Source organism: Oxyura jamaicensis, chromosome 3, assembly GCF_011077185.1.
Source record: "Oxyura jamaicensis isolate SHBP4307 breed ruddy duck chromosome 3, BPBGC_Ojam_1.0, whole genome shotgun sequence".
NCBI lineage: Eukaryota > Metazoa > Chordata > Aves > Anseriformes > Anatidae > Oxyura > Oxyura jamaicensis.
In genome coordinates this window covers 67758766-67781542 of record NC_048895.1, presented here as the reverse complement: position 1 = coordinate 67781542, position 22777 = coordinate 67758766, and the positions used below count along the sequence as shown (strand labels likewise).

Below are 22777 nucleotides of genomic sequence, written 5' to 3'. Positions count from 1 at the left end.
TTAAAATAAAGAATAAGCTTTGGGTAATCTAAACCTCAGGTACCTGGACGGCATCCCGACCGATATCACATGTAAATATTTTTATTTTGATCCCAGTCCAATGGTCTGAAGATGACAAAGCGTGCTCAGTTTTCTGAAGACAATGAACATTTGAAATCTTTTGTTTCGTACTTTTTCCTGGTTACAGTGACCAAGAAAGCAAAGACAACTGTTCCAAAGGATCTTCTGTTTTGTCATCTTTTGCATTACTTCCCTAGGTATTTTCAAAAAGGAAAAGGTCAGGATAATTGGCTTGAATGGCTACGGCATTTCGCATTTCTGCTTTACACGGGAAACATTTATATAAATAGACCCACCATACTTAGGGGAGCAGATTAGCAAATTGCCTTTTTGTTTCTTCGCTGCCTTGTGGGAACTTTCGCATGGGAGGTCCCAGCGCACAGCACGGTAAAAGAGACGGGTATCGGCTGGATCATCCCGGATGGTTTCATCAATCTCTGTGCAAAACCACACCGCCGACACTTGGTGTCGGGGGGCGGGCGCGTATTTCCTTTTGATTGATTGATTTATATATATATATATATATATTTGCTTTTCGCTGACTGCTCTCCCCACCTCGGTCCCGCTGGGGGCGAGGGAAAGCAGGAGGAGGCCGGGGACTCCCCGAGCCCGGCGGGGGCACAGCGGGGCTACGGCGCTGCCACGGCGTGAGGGGCCGCCGGGGGGGCGGGGGGGGGGGGGGGGGAGGAGGAGGGAGAGGAGGAGGAGGAGGAGGAGGAGGACGGGGAGAGGTAAGGAAGGCGGGCGGAGGGCGGGGAGGAGGGGGTGGAGCGGGAGGGGGGAGCCACTTTCTTCCTGAGTTGAAAAACGCACCCCCCCTCCGCCCCCCCTTTTCCCCCAGGGGAGGAACCGTGGCTGAGGAGCCTGAGCAGAGCCGAGCCCAGCCGGACCGGGGTGAGTGCGTCCCAGACCCCGTCCCGGTACCGCCTCGGGGTGCAGCAGCTTCACCTGCCCGTGCCCCCCCGGAGCACCGCCGATGAGTTGAGCCCCCAGCCACGCTCCCGTGGAAGGTAGGCGGTGGTACCCGTGTCTGGCGCCTGGGGAAGGCGAGGGGCAGGAAAAGGGGGATTTGCCCCGTGCGACTTCCTGCCGCTTTCCTCCTCCTTCTTCTTCTTTATTTATTTATTTTTTATATATTTTTTATTTTCTGGGAAGTCGCTGCTGTAACTCGCGGTGCCCAGCCGGCCTTGTGCGGGGGGGGCGCCCGCACTCGGTGCCCCTCCGCCGGCTCTCAGGTTGACATAGGTGCATGCAGCCGCTTCGTTGACCTCCAAAAAACGTAAAGCTGCGAGGTTTTCCTGCTTTTTTTTTTTTTTTTTTTTTTGGAGCTGCTGCCTTGTTGGACGTGAGGAGTGACAGCGTAAGAAGTGGCTACAGCTGTGAATGAAATAGGGGAAATGTTGCTCAAGTAGCTGGGCGGGTTTTGGTCACCCTGAGAAAACCAATTGCAGTTTAACGCTAAGGTTTTAATGTAGCCTAAACAAAGGCAAAGCAAATCTCCGCTAAAGATTGCCACATCACGTTTATCTTGCCAGCAATTATTGTAACTCAGCACAATATTTCAAGAAGGGAACAATGCAGCTGAAGGGCAGCAGTGGGAATCAATAATTCAGATTTTGCTTATTGCTCTGAAAGACTCTTGCTGGGTAGCCTTGGGCAAGTTGCCCCACCTCTCCACGTCTCTGCTTCCTCCCTCGTAAAACAGATAAATACACTCACCCACTTCACCGAGGTGTTGAGAGGCTTAATTAATGAATTTCTTTCAGAACCACTTCAAGATCCTTGGGTGCATTTTTTTTTCTACAGAAGCACTAAATATTATTTCAACTAGGAATCCTTTTATTGTGTGTTGCTGCTTATATGTGTTTCTTTTGTGACCTACATTAATTAAAGTTTATAAAGGAAGTCAGCAAACGACCAGTTCTGCATTGGCATTTTCCCAACTGTAAACTTCACTAGCAAGCAAAACTAAAATACTTATAGTAGGCAGTTTCATTGGGAAAGAAGTGTTAGTGCTTTAACAAAATACCCTTTTATTTTCTTATTCAATATAAGAGTTTGGTTTTGTTGCTTGAAGTACTGGAATACTTAGCATAATCTTGCATTGACATAAAAAAAACAACAACAACAAAAAAAAACTGAGTGCTGTTATTTGATACAAGAGCAAGATAGGAGAATAGTTTACAAACATATCTGTATCCTGTGCCATGGATACAAGCCTCAGAAGACACTGGGTGCTGGTTTGTCATTCCATAGCCATGTACAATCTCTTCCAAAACCAGTACCTCGATCACAGAATATACAGAAGAAATATGTGAATTGGCTTCCTACATTAAAAGCTGAGAGGTTTGAGTTGTCCAAGGGAGCTCAGCTGTTATCACAGTTTATTTTACATGTTCTAACTTTATGTAGTATTTAGTAAAGTTCTGTATCATAGTTGAGAGGAAAATGTGTTTAATTACCAGGCTGATTGTTAGGTTTGATTTTCATAGGTTGCATACAGTTACAATAAAGTAAAAAGAAGTAGCTGAAAGCTAGTTTAGAGTGGCAATTCTGTTTTGGTACTTCTTAAAGGCTCATCTCAAACACTGCGCTCCATTTCTTATTCCCAAGTACTCTAACAGCACATACACATACACTTTCCTGAAAAAGTTGGGTTCTGTTTTTTTTTTTTTTTTTTTTTTTTTTCCTCCAAATAAAGAAAGCCTGGATCAGTGGTGGTAGAAAGTCATTGCCATCAACAGGTAGCTGTTGAGTTGTGGATGAACATAGCCATCTGATTTACTGGTGGAGAAATCCAACACATCCATCAGTACCTAGCAGTCTGAGCAGTGAGAGCGGAGGTCAGATGAGGATGTCAATGAGTCTGTACAACTGAAGTGTCCCTTCTCATGGAAGTGATTGCATTAATTAAAACTGAGTCACATTCCTAGGACTGCATTTGGAAACTTGCACATCTGGCACCCACAACATACTCTAGCAACCAGGAGAAAAGTTTAGTTACTACTGCTATTGTTCCTGGACATTTTGAAACAAATAAAGCTTTTTTTTTTTTTCTTCCCTCTGCACAAATTAAAAATGTAAACAAGGAAACAACTTTCTTTAACCATCGTTTCCTGGTTTAGACTTGATAATCCAACTCAGGAGAGTAGAAGAAAATGTCTTTTTACTTAGCATGTTGTATTGGCAAATATATTTCAGCTGCAAGTTTGTCCTGGCTGTTTGCACTTTCCTTGCTGTTTCCATTCAGCTGATCTAGATAAAAGAGCTGAACTTCAATCCCCTGAAGTTACTACAACATGGTGCCAATTTGTGTTCACAACTACAGCCACGTATTTATTATAAATAGGCTTAATATTTGATTGAAAGCCTTTCCTTTGAGCTGCATCTCTGTTTGGGTGGATAAGCCTTGTACCAAAGCATGGAGGAACATGGTCCAGGGATGATGTCCTAGGTGTGTGTCAGGCACGACTTCTTCACTATAATCAGGAGGTCAAGTTTCTGCTCACCTATACAAGGATTCATTCACTCCACAGGTTCAAAACTTCCTCTTGCAAAACCCATGATATGTGTCTGTCAGCACAGCTAAGCACGGTGGGGATATGGTGAGGTGTGAAGTTGCTTCATTAGCAAAAACCCCAAATCCTTGTACACTGCACTTTTTCCAGACTCAGTTATTTGTTCAGCATGGGAACAGAGCAGACCCTGCATTAAAGCCTGCCAGGAAAAATTAAATTTTGCTGATGTGACGTGGGTCCTTTCTCACTAGTGCATGGTCATCAGAAGTTTAGCGGAAGCAAGGTGTTGTTAACTTAGTCCAGACCTATGAGGTTTAGTCATTTTGGCGACCATGTGAAGGACAGAGCACTGAAAATAGGTTCTCCCAGCAGGTACTGACATCCTGCTTTAATCTGGTGTTGGGACACAGTCAGGTGTTAAAGCCCAGGCACAGTAAGGCCATTATTTATTGAGCCTGAAATTACCTTTGCTTGATCTTTTTCCCTCCTCTCCCTGCCCTCCTCCCGCCCCCCCCCCCACCACCACTTTAGACTCAATCCCTTTTAAAACAGGGATTGGCAACAGCCTTATTCAGAACAGACAACGAATTGCAGGGACTCTGGTTGTTTTACTCAGGTAGGTATTGTATTTCAGTAGCAGACAGATAATTTTAACATTAGATTTCTTCTACTACAGTAGTCCTGGTTCATGGTCTTGATTTTTTTGTTGTTGTTGTTGTGTTTTATCAGTAAATATGCTGAATGTTTGATAGAAAGCGTGTATGCCATCATAAATGTTGTAATCACTTGGCTGCTTAGAGCTATTAAAGTATTCCTAAAACTTGTTTGAAAAAAATCTGTGGCTGTCATATCATTTTAAAGCTTTTTAATCACATCCTTGTAACTATGGTGCATCAGTTTTTCTACTGAAGTAGTCTATGAAGTTTCAGTTGCACTGCAAGAGCCCTGCCTGCACAGCTCAAGGTCAGAAATGAGACTATACAATTCTAAATTTCAAGATCAGTCTATTAATTTTATGGTTGTGTTGAAGCCTACTCAAGTAAATTTGTAATCCCAACTGAGTAGCTAAGTTTTGCAGGAGTAGCGAACCCTTTAATTGTATCTGCATTTGAGGCTTCTTTCCATGAAAATGTACTTGGCACTTTGTATCAAGGCTGTTCTGAGCAACAGTAAAACAGTAATCACCCTGAAGGAGCCACATGACAATAGGTTTGATAGTCTCACAGAGTTTGTACCTTGAAAAAAAGTCAGTTGCATCTGATGATAATAAAGAACACCGTATCGATCTGTGTGAGATGCGGCTATCAGGTAGGGTGGTACAATTTAGGCCCATGAACACAGAGGCATTCATTTCACAATCTTTTTATGTTCGTGAGTTGACTAGCATAAATGTCTTTGGTCTTTCCTGGTGCTGCAATGTGCTGTTACTATATATTAACATAAATGAAAACTAAAATTATAGTTTTGTATGCTAGACTGAGTCATTAACAGGGCATGGAAACAGTTAAAATATACTTTGATTCCATAGCAAGTGAAGGATGTGCTGCATGATGCATTCCCATTTGTTGGTATGACATCCTGCAGAAATGCTTTGCAGATATAAATACTTGATATCTTCAACTGCTGAAGTGTGTAGATAGGTGTAGATATGCAGAGAGAAAGAACTAGTTTTATAAAACTGCATCTGGGACATTGATCTCCATTCATTCATGTCCAGCATCTTGGAGGCAATTGAATGAAGGTCCATTATCACAATAAGCAGGAAAGTTTAAAACTGTTCATTATACACGGTGGAGGTGAACAACAAGCCAGGGGACTTAAAACTTTTACAGATACTTGGAGGAATAAAGACCGAGATTGATAAAGAAGTATTAGCTGGAAAAGAAGATAGAAACTAAGGTCAGAGATGGAAACACCAGTGTCAGTATCAGAAGTCTCTGGTGCTGTAATCAGTCACCTGAAACGTGAGGGAAGCTCCATGGCATGCAACAGTTTGAGTAGGCTGGATTAATCACAAAGAGAAACTTCATTTTGACAGCAGTAAAGTTGCCTCTTCCCTTTTACATGTATGATTAATTTTTTCTGTCCTTTATTTGCACCTCCTGCCTATTGGCAGTCATGCTCCGAATGTTTTGCAGCTTTTCCTGTGTGCTGTAGTTCTGCTTGATCCATGCATAGATCTCAGTAACCTCAAATAATCTCTTCCTTTGCTTACTTCCCGTTGTGAAATGCTATTTTGCTTTTAGCTGGTGGGCTGCCTTCACAGGAATCCTTCTGCGTGGTTTCTGATACCCTGAACCCGTGTTCACACGCTTCCAGACAGCTGAATGGGTCTGCTTGCATGGACCAGAAATAGCTGTACTTCTTAGCAGCTGCCAGATTGTCTTTCACCACCCAAATTGTTACAGGCACTTTTGTTCTGTTTTTCTGCACTGTCTGTTACAACAATAGTCCTAGTCCCTAAAAGCGTCCTACATTCTATAACAGTTTAGCAGAGGGACAAGTGGTTTGCAGATTGACCTCTGGGACATCAGTGGGTGGGATAGTGGAGTTAATATTTTCTTTTGGCCCAGAGGAAGATTCTCAAACGTTTTTTCTTTAGTGCTAGCTTCTGTGAAAGCTATTTTTAATTATCTAAATGGCCTTTTACAAATTATTTCATCTTGGGATAAGACAAAAAAAAAAAATGCTGTTGCTCTAAAGGAGATCTTTCAGTGGTAATTCAAAGTTTTATGTCTTTGATGGTAAAAGTGACTGAGCTTTCATTTCATCCACTGAGTGTGGATGCCTTAACAGGCATGTCTGTACTAGTTGGGAATGAGTGCCTTTATGGTTCTGTAAAATTATGTTCGTTCTACACAGTGAAGTGTATGGAATAAAAGATCCCAATAAGAGTTAAGAATAGCAATATTAGTGCAACCAACACATTATTGAGAAAGCATTTGTGTGGTGGAATAAATCATAAAATAGCAGAAAATTCTAAATTCCCAGGCTATGGTTTTGGCATGCAGACAATTTAAATCTTGTCTTCACATGAGGCAGAGAAATCGTTATGCATCCAGTGTGTGTATGTTAATTTATATATATGTGGTAGTAAAATAGACAAATAAGATTTTAAATGAAAGGAATAAGCAGATGAAGTTTCCACAGCAGATAACTTACACATCCTTCTGTAAACTTATAAAAATATTTTGTAGTTACTGTTCTGTCTGTAGCACAGTGTAGAATGAGTGTAAGCCATCGTTCTCAAAGAATGATACTCACACAGCTCTTTACTGTGCTAAATAGATCCATTTAATTTTGCACTTAGATCAAAGGATAGGCACAAGTTTAAATCTTGACTGCTGACATGATGTCATATATTGATAATTAGTTTAGGAACTGGTTCTTTCTGGTTGTGTTTATGATTTTCACAGTACAGCTGTTATTCAGACATGAGCTGATGTGAAGCTTATTTTAAAGTATTTCAGATCATTTTAGAACAAGTGCAAAACAAATGCATGGGTACCTGAACTATACATTCGTTATTGTAGATTTAATTCAGAATCATATTTCAGACTTGAGTATATAAGCTTTTAAATACTTTTGACATTATGTAATTGCAAGGTAGCATATTTCTCATAGTGGAAAAAAAATCAGAGGAAGAAGTGAAGTAATGTCCCCTGGTGGTTAAGGTCATAATAGGTATTTTCAAGTTGTAAGCAGTGATTCTACACCTTCCTGGCATTTTAACTGGAGAGACAGATAGAAACTGGTTTTATCCGATTGCTCAGAAGGAAGCTGGAGGAAGGACTCCCAACTGCTCTTCTCCTGGAACATCAGGTTCTCCTGCACCGGTGTCCAGCCCAGCTGCTTTGAAAGGGACTTGGAGTACTTGCTGATGTGGGAACGGTATAGCGTGGAAGTCTGGACACTAGATTTGTTGTGACTGCTGCAGCACAAAGTTATACTATTCTTGGTGCCAATGTGCTGCCTAATTTTGCACTCAGATTTTTCTGTGAGTCAGTAGGAACCGAATGGCAACATAGAGGAATTGGTCTCTATTGACCCTTTCACTCTGTGTTTTCATGGAGTTAGTCTGCATTATTCTGTCCTTAAATGTCATCAGATTCAGTAGGTGACTTGGTAGCTCTCTTGTTTTTAAATACGTTTGCAAAATATTCTGATCAGTAGTAAAACTGACATTGACAAAATAAATCCTCAATTGCTATAAGAACTGTGGTTTTAAAACATCACTACTTATAACCGATAAACTCGGTTTATAGATGCTGGTCCTCCACCATGAGGTGGAGGAGGGCCCATGGCCTCAGTGGGTGTAGGCGAGGCAGGAGCTCTATGCTGTGACAGTCACTCCCAGTGGGACTGAGTGGACAGGTGTGATTTGTACATGTCCCAGCCCTGGCTCTGGCGAAGTACTCTCATACAGAAACCTGAATAATCCATGGTGTTGCGATGCCTTCTGTTCATGGAAATTTTAATCACCAGCAATCCCAATTACTACCTTTTCTGGTGTCGGTGTACAAGTTGATGAGACCACCATTTGAGAGGTGATGCATGGGCTGGTCTCAGAGACGGTACCAGAGACACCTGTGACTTCTTTCTTCTAGGAAGTGATAAAAGTGTTGCCCCAGCAAAAATCATGCACAAAAGTATAGTGCTCTTCAGAACTGATACCGCAGAAGAATACAGTTCTCCAAATGGCTTATTTTTTTTAGTGCTCCACAAGATCAGATTGCTTTGAGGATGGCTGTGCTGGCTGGTGGTCCCAACCATGCTATTCTTTCTCCACTCCCCCTTCTTCTGCTCCAACTTTCTTGCTAATGGAGCTGTCTTTCATTGCACAAGTAGCTGGAGTAAACAGGGCCTAGGGTTTTCCTTTAAACAGTGTTTATTTGGTGAATCTAATGTGTATATACCAATGTCCAGTTCAATTAGCGGCATTAGTTTTACAATTCCTTTTTTTTTTTCTCCAGTTGAACATCTACTCTTTGAAGCAGACAAGGAGAATTGAAATAGTTAAGATTTAGTCTTTTTTTTTTTTTTTTTTTTTAGAATATGGTGTTAGAAAATGTTTAGAAAATGGTGTTCTTTACTGCTTGTTTCTGCTGGCAATGGAGTGGAACTCACGCCAAAGGCTCTTTCAGTCTAGGACTGAGTGACAACCTTTCAAAGCACATGGTATATTAACACTTTCTTCTGCGGGCAAGCATCCTTCACTCTCATTATTTTTAAAACTTTATCAGGTTGTGGTTTCCAAACTGAATAAAAAAACAGTTTCAGAAAAGGTTGAGTTGCTTGGTAAAGTTTTTCTTGGAAAATGCAGTTGGTAATGATGTAGTGTAATACGAGAGCAAGAAATTCTTTTAACCTAAAAAAAAAAAAAAATAGTATTGTGAGTGAGATTTAAGCAATCAGAAAGCCCAAGCTGCTCTACTTTTGTGCCCCGTGTATTGAACAAACTTGTTGCAGTTTCACTCACAACTGGTAAATTGGAATTTATGTGGCCAGTTATCTATCCATGTTTGGGTTCACCTAAGCTATGGAGATAACTGGGTTTTATATGTACATTTCCAAATAGTGCTGTATTTTTCTTCAGGTTTTAGTATCCAAGTAAGTTAACTAAGGAAACATCAAAATATGGAGTTCAACATACAATGTCTGCCTTCTACTTTGGTGGTTTGGTGTTATTCCACCCTGCAGGTACATTTATACCATTGTAGAAATTTTTAGATAGTCCCTAAATGTTACTGGCTTTGGTCAGGTTCTCCTGTTGAAGGTGCTTTGGTTCTGCAGCCTCTCTCACCTGATAATCTTTGAAGTGGTTTTGGAGATGTCTTATAAACCAGTTTAGCTTCTGAACAACTACAGAAGTTAGGAAGATCAAACAAACCCCTTAGCCCTGTGGAGTTACTGGAACCAGTCAGTAAATCAGTGCAGTGTGTGGTCAGGTCTGGTTCAAGTGTGTGATTCAAGGCAGTTTAGTTTCTTGTAATCCCTTTGGGGGTGGTTTGTCTGGGTTGTCTGTAAGCACATAGTCTGTATTTCCATGCTATTTGGGTGATAGTGGACATCCACGCTTCTATTATAGTTGGAGCTTTGCAATTCTAATTATTAAATTTCCTCATCCTGCTCTTAAGGAAATCACAGCTGAGAAAACATAGAGATCTGTGTCTCTTCTCATCTTCTGTAGAATCTTTGGGACCGTACTCATGCCATCTTGGGTCCTCACCTTGGTGATTCCATCCATGTGGTTGTAGCTGGTGCCTCCACAGAGATTTTCATGGGAAGGAAGGTGGGCTCCTTATTAGCTGCTTCCTCCAGCCACCAGTCTCGTGGTGCTGAGCCCTGCAAAGTTGAGGAGCAGGGCTCACTGGCCTAGCTGAATTGCTGCCGCCATGGGCTGTTGTCTTTATATCACAGGAAGGACATTGGTATGATTTGACCATGAATAAGTAAAAATGACTTTGTAGTCTTGCTTTTGTCACTGTCTATTGACTTTTCCATACCCTCATTCTGTATATGCTGGTTATGAATATATGATATACCCATTTTCCAGTTATCCTATTTTTAGGCCAAACACTATGGTTTGGTGGTTGCCTCTAATATACAAGGTAAAAAAAAAAAAAAAAGGTATTGTGTTTTAAACATGATTTGCTGGTCTGGCAGCCTTTTAGCTCCTTAATTTCAAAATATACTGTTGTATGTTTTCATTATTTACAGATGAGGATACCAATGGGCTAGAGTCTGTTTGGATAAACTACAGTGCATGTTTCTTTGTGTGTGTATATGTGGTGAGAGGATATGTAGACATAGTAAAAGTATTACCAACTACTATTTGATCTGTGTAATGTGTCCTGTAATGGTTGGTTTACATCCAAAAAAAGGGCAAAACTTACCTGCAAAATGCATTAGCATGCTGTGAAAATGTCATCTTCCATTACTCTCTGTTAAAGCAATTATGCTATGCACTGTAATGCAAAAAAGTATGCAGTTATAGAGTACAATATTATTTTTACCCTAAGAAGGAATGCACGAGAAAAGATGTACTTCTTGGCTAAAATTACTTTCTCCCAAATTAATTTTAGGAGCTGAACATGAACGACTAGAGGGTCTATGTACCCAGTGGTTATTGAGGGACCCAGTCCAACAAGGTTATCTTGTTGTTTGTGCATGTAGACATTCTACAGTGACATTGTAGAATCAGGATGTGGGTCTCTAAATAAGGTTTCAGCAGCCTAAGTTTCTGTTAGGAAATTTTGGCATCTATATGTTCAGAGCTGTGGGGAGAAATAAAAGGTTGCTTTGTACTTCAGCTTCTTAAGAGATCCTATGAAACAAGTTTTCCATGGAAAAAAAAGTTTTCGTTATTGTTTTTAGGTTTTCTTTCTTTCTATTTCTCTTTTTAATAATTGAAAACTACTGTTCATTATTTACATAAAACTGTCTCTCTTGGGTCTGCTTTCTGTAACCTTTCCCCTGTGAAGAATTTGAGGAATTTGCTGGCTTTCCTCAGGGGGATCCTGGCCATGTTTTATCTGAGACTTCAGGCTAGATAGTTGGTATTTCTTTCAAAGTAACTTACTATGTTTAAATACTTGCATTTAACCTCAGTATAGATTTGTCATTTGAGCACATTTTGAGAAGCTGTGTATGTAGGAAAAAAATGTACTTTAACCTTCAGCCTTCTTGGTAGCTGGCATTAAATCTCCAAATGCAAAATGGTGAGCCCCTTAGGAAAAACAAAAAAAAAAAAAAATGTACTAGAGGCTAGGTATTTCAGCTGTTTTTCTAAGGTTCAGCCTATTTCTTTTTCTCTTTTCTTTTTGTCGTGTTGGATATTTTTGAGGTGGTAGTGGTTTTATTTGTTTGATTTTAGATGTGTTTTTTTTTTTTTTCTTTTTCTAAGTGAGGACGTGTCAGAACTGGAGGCGCTGAGCACAGTTTAAAGTGACCCCTGCGCAAACTCCAGCATTCCACATCCTTCGTTCTCCAGCTGTTAACATCAGCCAATGCAGCACACAGGCTTGGCTGCTGCTAGCACCATCTCAGTGGCTGTCTCCACGCCTCCTTCCTTCCCTCCCTGCCTTCTCTGCTTGCCAGTACAGTCAGCAGTGCTTTGAATTAGGCACTCCTGCAATTACTTGAAGTCTTGGTGAGTTCAGAGCACCAGAGATGTCATTGTGTTCATTTGCCTTGTATCAGCTACTGGAGGTAAAGATGTGGGAGGGAGAGGTTTTCTGCAAAGCATACAGTCTTTCCTTTAGGATAAATTGCTCAGTAGTTGTTTTGTCTGGATGATTCATATAGAAATGATTTGAAAGCCAGTTGGACAAACCATTATTATTATTTTCTAAGTCTAGATGGAATCATATTTCCTAGGAAGCATCCTTAATTATGTTGCCTCATAGATTATTTTTCTAACTCCTTCACATCTGTCTTCTGTAGGATATTTCAAAGATGGTTTGGCTCCCACTGGGGCTTGGAGATCTGATGCCACAATGAGGACTCACACACGAGGAGCCCCAAGTGTGTTTTTCATAAACACAATTTGCTTCGCCTTTGCCTTCGGAGCCAGGGAGAACTTGGATGCAATGGTTCCTTTTGTCAACGCCAACTACGACAGCTACCCCATGCTCTACTTTTCCAAGGGGGATGTGGAGAGCCTGCGTCTCCAGGCAGCCACCACGCACCGGCACATTGCGGCTCGGCTGATCGAGGCAGTGCAAACGATGCTCTCCAATCCCCTGGAGTACCTGCCTCCCTGGGACCCAAAGGAGTTCAGTGCTCGGTGGAATGAAATTTACGGCAACAATCTCGGGGCCCTGGCGATGTTCTGCGTGCTCTACCCAGACAACATTGAGGCCATTGGCATGGCCAAGGATTACATGGAGAGGATGGCAGCTCAGCCTAGTTGGTAGATTTTTGTCTTTTCTTTTTTTTTTAAGTTGCTGTTCTTACTGTATATACTACTTGCAGCTGGAAGAGTGAGTTGGATGGGTGAATTACTTAAATTATTTCAGTTGACATTCACTTTGACAGTAATTAACTTGCTGAATGCATTTACCCTCATCTGGACCAGCGGTGCCACACAGCTTTTGACCCTCACTGTAACTGCTCTGTTGCAAATTGATGATGAAAGAAGGGGCAGGGCCCTTTGTGTGCAATCCCAACTGCTATAAAGTTTTTAAAAAATAATAATAAAAAGTCACAAATCACCACAGATCAGAAGCCAGAGTTTCACATCTGATTTGTAGTGAGAAATGCTGAAAGTGCGCTTTTTTTTTTTTTTTTCCTCCAGACTTGTACATTTCCTTCGGGTAATGTTTCCTTAGAAAGAATTCAGGAAAGGTATCATTAAGTATAGGTACAAGTGACTCTGAGTTTCCTCAGTCAGGTGTTTTATGAATGCTCTAACATCTGTCTGAGCTTCAAAATGTCTAGCATACAACTAAACAAAAACGTCATACGATGGGAGAGCAATTGGCTGATGGGCAGGGCTCAAAGTGTTATGGTAAATGGGGCTGCATCAGGCTGGTGGCCAGTCACCAGTGGGATCCCCCAGGGCTCCATTTAAGGGCCAGTTCTTTTCAATGTTTTCATAAACGACCTGGATGTAGGACTAGAAGGTGTTTTGAGTAAGTTTGTTGATGGTACTAAACTGGGAGGAGTTGTTGCCTCTAAGGGTGGAAAGGCCTTGCAGAGAGATCTGGACAGATTGGAAAGCTGGGCAATCACAAACTGCATTTAAACTGCAAAGTTTAAGAAGAGCAAGTGCCGGGTCCTGCACCTGGGACGGGGCAACCCTGGCTATATGTATAGACTGGGTGATGAGATGCTGGAGAGCAGCCCCGCAGAGAGGGATCTGGAGGTTGTGGTGGACAGCAAGTTGAATATGAGCCAGCAGTGTGCCCTGGCAGCCAGGAGGGCCAACCGTATCCTGGGGTGCATCAAGCACGGCATTACTAGTCGGTCGAGGGAAGTGATTGTCCCACTCTACTCTGTGCTGTGTGGATTCAACTTGAGTACTGTGTGCAGTTCTGGGCACCACAATACAAAAAGGATGTAAAACTGTTGGAGAGTGTCCAGAGAAGGGCTACAAAGATGGTGAAGGGCCTAGAGGGGAAGATGTATGAGGAGTGTCTGAGGTCACTGGGCCTGTTCAGCCTGGAAAAGAGGAGCCTGAGGGGAGGCCTCATGGTGGCCTGCAGCTCCCTCACAAGGGGAGTGGAGGGGCAGGCGCTGAGCTCTGCTCTCTGGTGACTAGTGACGGGACGCAAGGGAATGGAGTCAAGCTGCAACAGGGGAGGCTCAAGCTGGTTATCAGAAAAGGTTCTTCACCCAGGGAGTAGTTGGGTACTGGAACAGGCTCCCCAGGGATGTAGTCATGGCACCAAGCCTGTCAGAGTTTAAGAAGCATTTGGACTATGCTCTCAGTCATATGGTCTGAATTCTGATTTTTGCGTAGACCTGCGTGGAGCCAGGAGTTGGACTTGATGATCCTTGCGGGTCCCTTCCAACTCAGGATATTCTATGATTCAGGCTTGCATCTTTGCTTTGCCGCACTTAACCTAACTTAAGTCTTCTTAACTTAAGTCTTCTCCTTAAGACTTACTAGGATATGATAAAAATAGTTGTTTATGTAAATACTTTAATACAACTGTTTGAGTATTTGGCATTTTGATGACCTGGATAAACTTCACCTGGATGTGAGTTCTTATACATGCGTTACTCTGTCCTTGCTCACACTCTCTCTACAGCAGCAGAAGTTAAGGTTCTCTCTGTATGAGTGAATCTAGTAATTGAAACCCCAAAGTGTCTCTCCTTCTCCTCACCTTCCTTTTTTCTACCTACCAGCAATTTATCTCCTTCCCCCTCCCCTCAGGCAGCTGCATTTCTCCTACCCACTAGCAGCAGTTGCTACTTCATGTACCTTGCTGACTGTACCTCAGGTTTACTGCCACTGTGAGGAGGTCAGAGGATGGAAATAGGGGTTTTGCCAGAACAGAGGCTTCTGCACATGACAGTTAGCTGTAGCTAGAAAGGGACACCATATCCCTCCAGCAGTAGCAGCTGCTGTCCTACAGCTCTGTGTTTGCAGCAGCTCACCAGAAGTCCAAGTCAGATTTCAAGTCAGCACAGGAGGAAGCAGACCACTACTCCCTACCGTCTCTGGAGAAAGATCAACTAGTAATGTCCTATAAATGGCTTCCAGCTCTGGACCTTCATGGGAAATATGCTAGATTAAGATAACATAACTTGAGATCTGTATCATCCTGATGGGCATGATTTAAAAGCTATCATAGTGTTATGGTTCCCCTATACCATGTATTAAGCTGTTGAATGCTACAGAAATACACAGAGTAGAACAAAACTGGTGGGAGGGAGAAGAGTTGCAGTGGGCTTAAGTTGTTGTATGTTAAGGAAGAGAGGACATGTGAGAGTTAAGAAGAAAAGTAGTGGCACAAAAGGAAGATGTTTGATTCCACATTTTTTTCAAAAATAGGAAATTGCCATCCAAAATTTATGTATAGCAATACAAACCCTCAGTCTTACCTTCATTTCACCAGATATCCTGGGAGGCAGCCTGTAGAACTGCCTTTCCCCTGGCAGACTGACAGCTGTAAACATTTTTCTTCTGATACTTCTATAGTGTAGGTGCCTAGACTGCCATGTAAATTGCCCTAAAAATTACTTTTTATCTCTGAGGAATAATCAACAAGTGTTAGGAAGTTAGGTCTGGGTGTCATGTACATTACCTCTTGGCAGCTTGATCTTTCAAGAATATAATCTGGATTTGTTTTTGACTTTTGCTGAAATGGCATTGACTTTAAAGTAACTCTAGAATTAAAAAAAAAAAAAAAAAAAGTTGAGTGAATTTCCTTTAATTTTCATAACAATCATAAATAAAATTTAAACCTTGCTAGAAAACAAAAGTTTATTTTGGTAGTGTGTGCAGTAGTTGGACAGATTGCTGGTTATTTGTCCAAGAATGTCAAAAGATCAAGGAGATTGACATTCTTAAATCTCATCTTTATGTTAGTGACTAGCCTTTATAGTCCAAATGTAGTTCAGTATTATCAGGACACAGATAAGATAACGTTTACTGATAATTGATGCTTGCTTCGAACGGGCATGTAATTAAGCACTTATGTCTTTTCTCAACTACTGTGATAGTCAGTATATGTCACATAATAAAATACACCCTTAATTGAATTCCCATCCATGTAGGCTAACAGAGCTTAAGCTGTTTGTCATAACAACCACTGTTGATAGTCATGCTGCTCATAACAGAGCATCCATAATTGCTACATCCTGGAGTAGGTTTACATTTTAAAATAAACAAAGGGTCAATGGCTAATAGCTAACTATAATAATAATCTAAATAATACGGGAACAGACAATGTTTTGAAGGTTAGCAAGAGCAGGGAAATGTAGTACATTAAAGTTTCAATGAAAATATATGATTTTTTACTGTTAAAAATTAATGTTAAATAACTTGCTTGGTCTTCCTGTGATTCAATAACTAAATGCTGTCTAAAAACTTAGGGAAAATTTGTCCTTATTTAAGCCATATTACTTTATTTTACAGAGAGCAGAGGATATAGATCAGTTTTCTGGCATTTTATCTCTGACTTGCCTCTTGAACACTCCCTACCAGACATGCATTATTGGCTGAGGGGATCTGCACTAGTGATTTTTTCCATATGCTGTCTTGGCCTCTTCCAGCACTGAGCAAAGTGATGTAATTAGAGTCACACATCATGTAGAAATAAGAGTCCAGTCAGATTTTGTATTTTGGACAAAGCAGTGAAAAAGTTTCTTGTTTACTAAGCCTGTTGTACAAACAAATACCTCAGAAGCTCACAAATTCTGCACAGAGATATTCTTTTCACAGAGATATTTCCCTCTTTAGAGTTGCTAGACAAGGGATTTTTGTTTTGTTTTGTTTTGTTTTTTTTTGGGGGGGGGGGGGTGCCGCATAGTTCACACACCATTTTTTTGAACACAAGTATGTTACCAATGTACAGTAAGGTGTAGGATTTGACAGCAAGCCTGACTTCATGGGTTTCACATTGGAGATAATTGCTCTCAAGCACATTCCAAGGAAATAGCAGTGAGGAAGTAAAAACTAATAGGAGGCTTCGGCATAACAGATTTTTTGGCCCTCCCAGTATTTCTTGTTAACCAGCAATCCTGTAGCCTTCTGTTAGTCCATGTTTATTGAAAGTATTGGAGTATGCCATAGGACTGTTGCTGATAGTGTCCAGATAGTGCTCAATGTAGAACATGAATTGTAAAGTAAAAGATACACAAATACAAATACTTAAATGTGTAGATAAATGTACGAATAAAATCCATTCACGAGTGCTAAGATGAAACCAAGTGAGGCTCTATGCTGACAACACAAATTTAGCACATCTGTTTGAGTGCTAATAATAACCATCAGGCACATTCAAAGAATACTGAGAAGGGTTTTATAAGAGTGTAGAATAGAAAATATTATATAAGAAGCCTGGAGGAGTATGCTGAGATAGTCTCCAACAGAGAAGAAGAAAAAGAAGGGTAGGAGGATGAATCTGATACCTGGAATATTTATTATTTTAGTAAGTGAAATATCAAACCCTCATGTTGTTTTTATCTTTTCCACATGTAGCATTTAAAAACAGAAATTGTACTTGTCTGTAAAATTGACTTGTGAATTGTGAACGTCTGGCTAGCTGAAGTTTGAAGAGTTTCTTCTACATTTTCTATTTTAATGTATGGTTCCAGCTAGGTTTTCTAGGAGATAAATAGTTGCTGAAGTTCTGTAGTGACTACAGGGAGCTCACATGCCTGATATAAAAATTCTCTACAATGAGAGCTAGAGGTAATCTACAAATAATAACTAAATTTCTGTGTTTTCTTTATGTGTCACTGAGAACTACCAAAACAGATTTGGTTCTTGTTTATTAATTTGTCAGCATAGAAGGATCATGGTTGACACTAAGAAAGAGACAGGTTTGAAAGGGACTGTCTTACGATCAAAGACAAAACTGATCGAAAATGATATGAAAGCAGCTTTAGAAGCAATGGAATGATGGTTATAAGCCCATAGGGAAACACGGAGAAAGAGAGGATAGACAGTAGCTGAAAGTTTTTAAAGGAGTAAAATTGTAGTTGCCTCGTCAGCGCCTAAGCGGTACAACCCTACTTTTATAATAAGCTCTTAGACAACATTTTTTCAGAAGTATTATATGTTGTCATTTTTTTATGGTATAAATTTAAAGTTTTATATCTAAGCACCATTTGTCTGCTTATGAACTGAGCTGAAATAAGCATGAGTTGGGTCTCTGTGACTGCTGTTGAAACACGGCTGATAGAGGGATAGGAGCAAACTTGTTATGTTTGTTATGTTTTACCTTAGTCACAGGAAATATAAATCATCAGTTTTTCAAGGACTTTTTTTTTTTTAAAAAAAAAAAAGCTCTTAGCCATTTGCAACCATAAAAATACTGAGCAGTTGAGTTGTGCAGATAATATGGCTTTTGCTCTGGTGGCAACCAGAAAAATGTTGGAACAGTGAAAGCTGAGATATTGTTTTGGATGGAAGAGATTTTTTCAAGGATTTTCTTCTTTCAAAAAAAAAAAAAAAAGGAAGACATTGTTCCGATAGTGAACAAAGTATTCAATTTAAGTACAAGAAAATATTTTGTTTTAGAGACTTTCTAAGAAAAATACTGGACATTGAGTATAGTTTATAAAATAAATGCTGGTGGTCTCATTTCCCTTGGTGGTTATGCTTCCTCTTGGTATGTATGCTTCCTCTGTTCAAGAAATAATATTTCCTTTGCCTGATTGAAGGTTTAAAGCTGTATCACCTACTCCCAGAAGTGGGTCAGAACAATAGTGAGGTTATCTGGAGTTCCAGGGTGTTGATGTTGACGTTGGCATTGGCAAATCTGTACAATTATGCAGTTGGCCTCAGGACTGAGAGCTCAGTTGGCACTATTACATGCCACATTTGCATCTACGCTTGACATTTAGTGTGCATTAAGCTCAACCATGTTGTTACCTAGCTACTATGTCTAAGATGGATTACATGTATTAAAGGGATGTCCTTGGACTAATTTTCAGCTGTAAACGTTCTGAATAGAGCCCTGATTCATTTGCATTTGCATCTACCTAATGTGAGTGAGAGTTCCAGTACTGCAAAGTGGTTTCTGCCATGCTTCCTCCAACCATTAGCTTAATCTGCCCTCAACCTCCAAGTTATTCTGCAGTAAGTAATTTGTCATGGGGAAGTTTGGAGCATTAAGCTTCAGGATGTGGATTACTTGAGTAATGTATGTGTCAGGATGTGCTTAGTGCTTCATTTTGCAGTCAGCTATGCCATGTTATTTATTGATACGGAGGCTGGAAATCAGATATCACAATACCCAAAGGGTATTATGTTTCTCAAGCTAGAGCGTGTTATTTTCCTATTTACTTCAGTTTGTTTTTAAGAATTTGATACAAAGTGAAGGAAGGCTGATTCTAAATATCCCGTAGGCCATGATCAAGGACCTCGCTTTAAGTGGGAGAATTGTTTGTCTTAAATCCTGCTTTGAACTGGACAGACTGTATTTTTTTTTTTTTCTTCTTGGCTTACATTTCTTAGAGAAATGATAATTCTTCTGGTTTTGATAATGCAGTAGTTATTAGTAGAGAGAAATGAGGGAATAATAAAGAAAAAGTCTACTGAAAGAAGAGACATTAGCAACTTCAGTGTTATTGTCAAGAAGTGGTGAGGTTGTAGTAATCTTACCATGATTTTTCTTGGTGTTGTTTTTGTTTCAAGGAGACGGGATATTAATTTTTAATTTCTATGCAAAAAGGTGGTATGTATGCCATTAGTTTTGGGCAGTGCTGTGAACTCGTGGTGCTTCTTGACAGCATAAACCGATGAGTGAAAAATTGAGCCATAATCACCTTCAGGTTCATTGTTTGTTATAGAAGGTGGCAAATTTAACACACACACCACCTTACGCTATGCTAAAACACTCAGAACATGTAGGAAAACCCCATTACTTACATAAAACCTTATCTGTGATCTCTTCATTTCCCTACAGTTTCCTCATGGAGGATCTACATCAAAGTCAATGTTTAAAATAAAGTAACAAAAATATTTCAAACAAAAAAAGTTCAAGTTGTGGGTTGGAACTAGATGATCTTTAAGGTCCCTTCCAAACTGAGCCATTCTATGATTCTATGAAAGAGAACTGAACAGAGCAACCCAGGCATGTCTTTGCAACGAAGTAGTTGCTCTACACTAAAGAATCCATTGTAGACATTTTTATTTACTCTGAATCTCAGGATTTATTTATTTATTTATTAACATCTCATACCTTTAAAAGACAGGAGAGGTTGGCTACAGCACTACAATAAAGATTGCCTGCTGCCCTCAGACACAGTTAATTGCTAAACTGAGGTTCATACTGGCAGATGTTTTTTTAGTATAGATAGGGTTAGAAAATAGCTATTTTCAGTATGTTTTCACCCATCTTTACTTGTATTAATACAAACAACTTTAATATTTCAGAACAGAGTAGTTCATAATAGCCTTGAAAACTTGTCACAGACCAAGCTCATTGCAAGCCTGGGGTACCATGCTTTCCCACGGCTTCTCAGCCAGGCAGTTTACCACATCTGACGCTGGCGATCTATTTGAAATATGAGAGCACAATTTAGATACAAAAAAGTGTTTAATGCTTACTACTTGACCATTCGTGAGAATCATTTTACACATTGTTTAGTGTACATTGCTTGATTCCATTGAAATGAAGTTAATGGAGGCACACTGATTTATATCAGCTAAATCGCTGTTACTTACAAGGGAATTTCATTTTAAGAGCAGATGTTGGCTGTAAGCTTTGTATGTTTAGCAATTAGTGTATTTAAATCATCATGTTTGGTTTTCCCTGTTACTTGCGTGCATCTCCTCTGTTAAATTTTATTTACTTACTATACAAAATTGCAATTTGATGGAAGTAATAACAAAATTAAAGTTGATAAAGACCCTTAAATGGCTTTTAACATGTTCTAATGAGCAGTTTATATGTTGTTATAAGGATACTGAAATCTGAATTAAATGTTATAAATCAAACTCTTTTGTTATTCTTTCATTCCCCTAATGTATAGCTTAGCCTCAAGCACATGTTAGTTGTTCTATACTAAGGTCTTTAAATTCATATTTCCTGTTCCCATTAGAACTCTGATCTATGAATGTGCAAAGGTTTGGTGAAAAGCAAAATCAAAAGTACTTTGCAAATTTGGGTTCGTGATATAGCTGGTCAGAGATAAGAGCGGTACATATATCCAGCACAGAATAAAGTTTTATTTTTACGTATGTCTAATTACACTTTAAGAATTTTTCCAATTATATCCAAAGATGAAAAAGCAGAAATCATAGAATCAACTGAGATTGACAAATGACCTGTTAACTCAGATTTTCAATTTTTGTGCCTCCGTGACACAGTATAAATATACCTAGCGATTGGGAAGACTTGCTTGCCTAGTTCAGTTACGTTTTCTTCTAGTTCATCTGGAAGTATGGAAATAATGAGCACCTAGGTAAAGCGTGTAAGTGTTTTGGCCTACACGTCTGTAACTCTTTTCCCACAACAATTAACCTAAAACATAAATATGAAATTTTACTATACCTGGCTGGAAGCCTTTGTTGATGAGTTCAGAGTTTGAAACAGAAGCAAAATGAGAGATAAATTTTCCCAACAGCGACCACCAAGAATGTAATGTGGTTATGGAGAAGATGAAAAGTAAATTTTGAGAACTTTTTTCCTGATGCTTTGGCTGATGTTACCACAGCTTTAGATGTCTTAATATTGTTCACAACCTTGTTCGCAATAAAATCATCTAGCCTAGTAAAAATCCTGGTTCAAAAAAAGGCCACCTTTTGCTGTTCAAGTAATACTAAATTGAGTTCCTGTATTTAATTCAAAATCCTTGAAATAATGATTTCATTTAAGAAAAGAAAAAATGAATGCATAACCTGTGCAATGTGCACCAGGTGACCCTGCTTGGCAGGGGAATTGGCCTAGATGATCTCAAGAGGTGCCTTCCAACCTCAACCATTCTGTGATTCTATGAAGATTCTATGATATTCTATATGTGATTTTATTCTTAAACTGTTGGAAACTCAGCTGATCAAAAAGCCTGGGGAGGTTTCCTTACATGCAGTTAAGAATCTGCCAAGGTCATTTGAGTTCTTCCAGTGGAGTTAGGAGTATTGAAATAAAAGTTAAGAGTCATTTTCCTCACTTGTAGACCATGTGTTTTAACTATAGTTGCACTGCCCTAGCCTGATACTCATAATTTCTGGTTCATTTATGTATTTTGAATGCAAATAAGTGCTCCTAAAGTTGAATGAGGTTTTTTGTTTTGTTTTGGTGGGGTGGGTTTTTTGTTTAAGATCTTGTTAATACGATATTTTTTATCATCTGTTTGTTCACACTACTGCTTATACAAATCCAGGAAGAAATTATATTTATAGAATCACAGAATAGCTGCATCTTCAGGGGTACAACACAGTTTCCACAGTACGACACTATCTTATCTATCTCAACAATTTAAAATTAGTTTCTATAGTAGAAAATTTTTGCAAATTGTGTGAATGAAGATGACAACCACCAAAGTAACTGATAATTGTTAAGCTTATCAAGTTTTTTTTTTTTTTCTTTTTCCACTTTGTATTCTTTCACATTTCCTTTTTTTGTAGGACTATAACCTGGAAGTACTCTTCGTACTGAAAAACTAAAGTCTTTGTTAGCCAACATATGCTTGATTTAAGAGAAATATTTGTTCTGTGCTGCCTCCACCTTTGTTATGAATTTTCTTGATAAAAAAAAATTGTTTTGCTAAATTGACTGTAATTATTTCATACAAGCAGGTAGTTCCTAGAAAACATCTTCGAGTTACGGTATCATTTTACTTATTTTATGTTAAATGCTGTTGTGTTTTTTTTAATGATGTGAAGTATGTTAATTTGAACTATAGTCTTGAAGGTAATTTTCATCATCTCTACTTCTATCCTTACATGTGTTTGTGAAATTAAGAAACAGCATTGTGTGTTATTGTATTGTTGTTGCTTTAAAGACAGCTTCAGTCCCATAGTAACCGTTTACGATTTTGTTAACATTCAACTGCTTCGGAGAAGAAAAAAGATT

General features: G+C 39.6%; 1 protein-coding gene across 4 annotated transcripts in view; it reads left to right on the top strand.

The window, feature by feature from the left end:
• Window positions 1-260: 260 nt before the first annotated feature.
• The window catches only part of DSE (dermatan sulfate epimerase), a 33597-nt gene continuing 11080 nt past the window's right edge, over window positions 261-22777 (top strand). Inside the window, exons 1-3 of one of the 4 annotated variants that reach the window (XM_035320600.1) lie at window positions 818-954; window positions 8427-8431; window positions 12024-12492. In XM_035320600.1, coding sequence (XP_035176491.1) covers window positions 12077-12492 — 416 coding nt within the window. In that variant the 5' untranslated portion in view covers window positions 818-954; window positions 8427-8431; window positions 12024-12076. Of the gene's footprint in view, window positions 448-817; window positions 1071-8426; window positions 8432-12023; window positions 12493-22777 lie in introns of those variants that run through there. The other 3 variants (XM_035320598.1, XM_035320599.1, XM_035320601.1) reach the window with 3 other exon arrangements.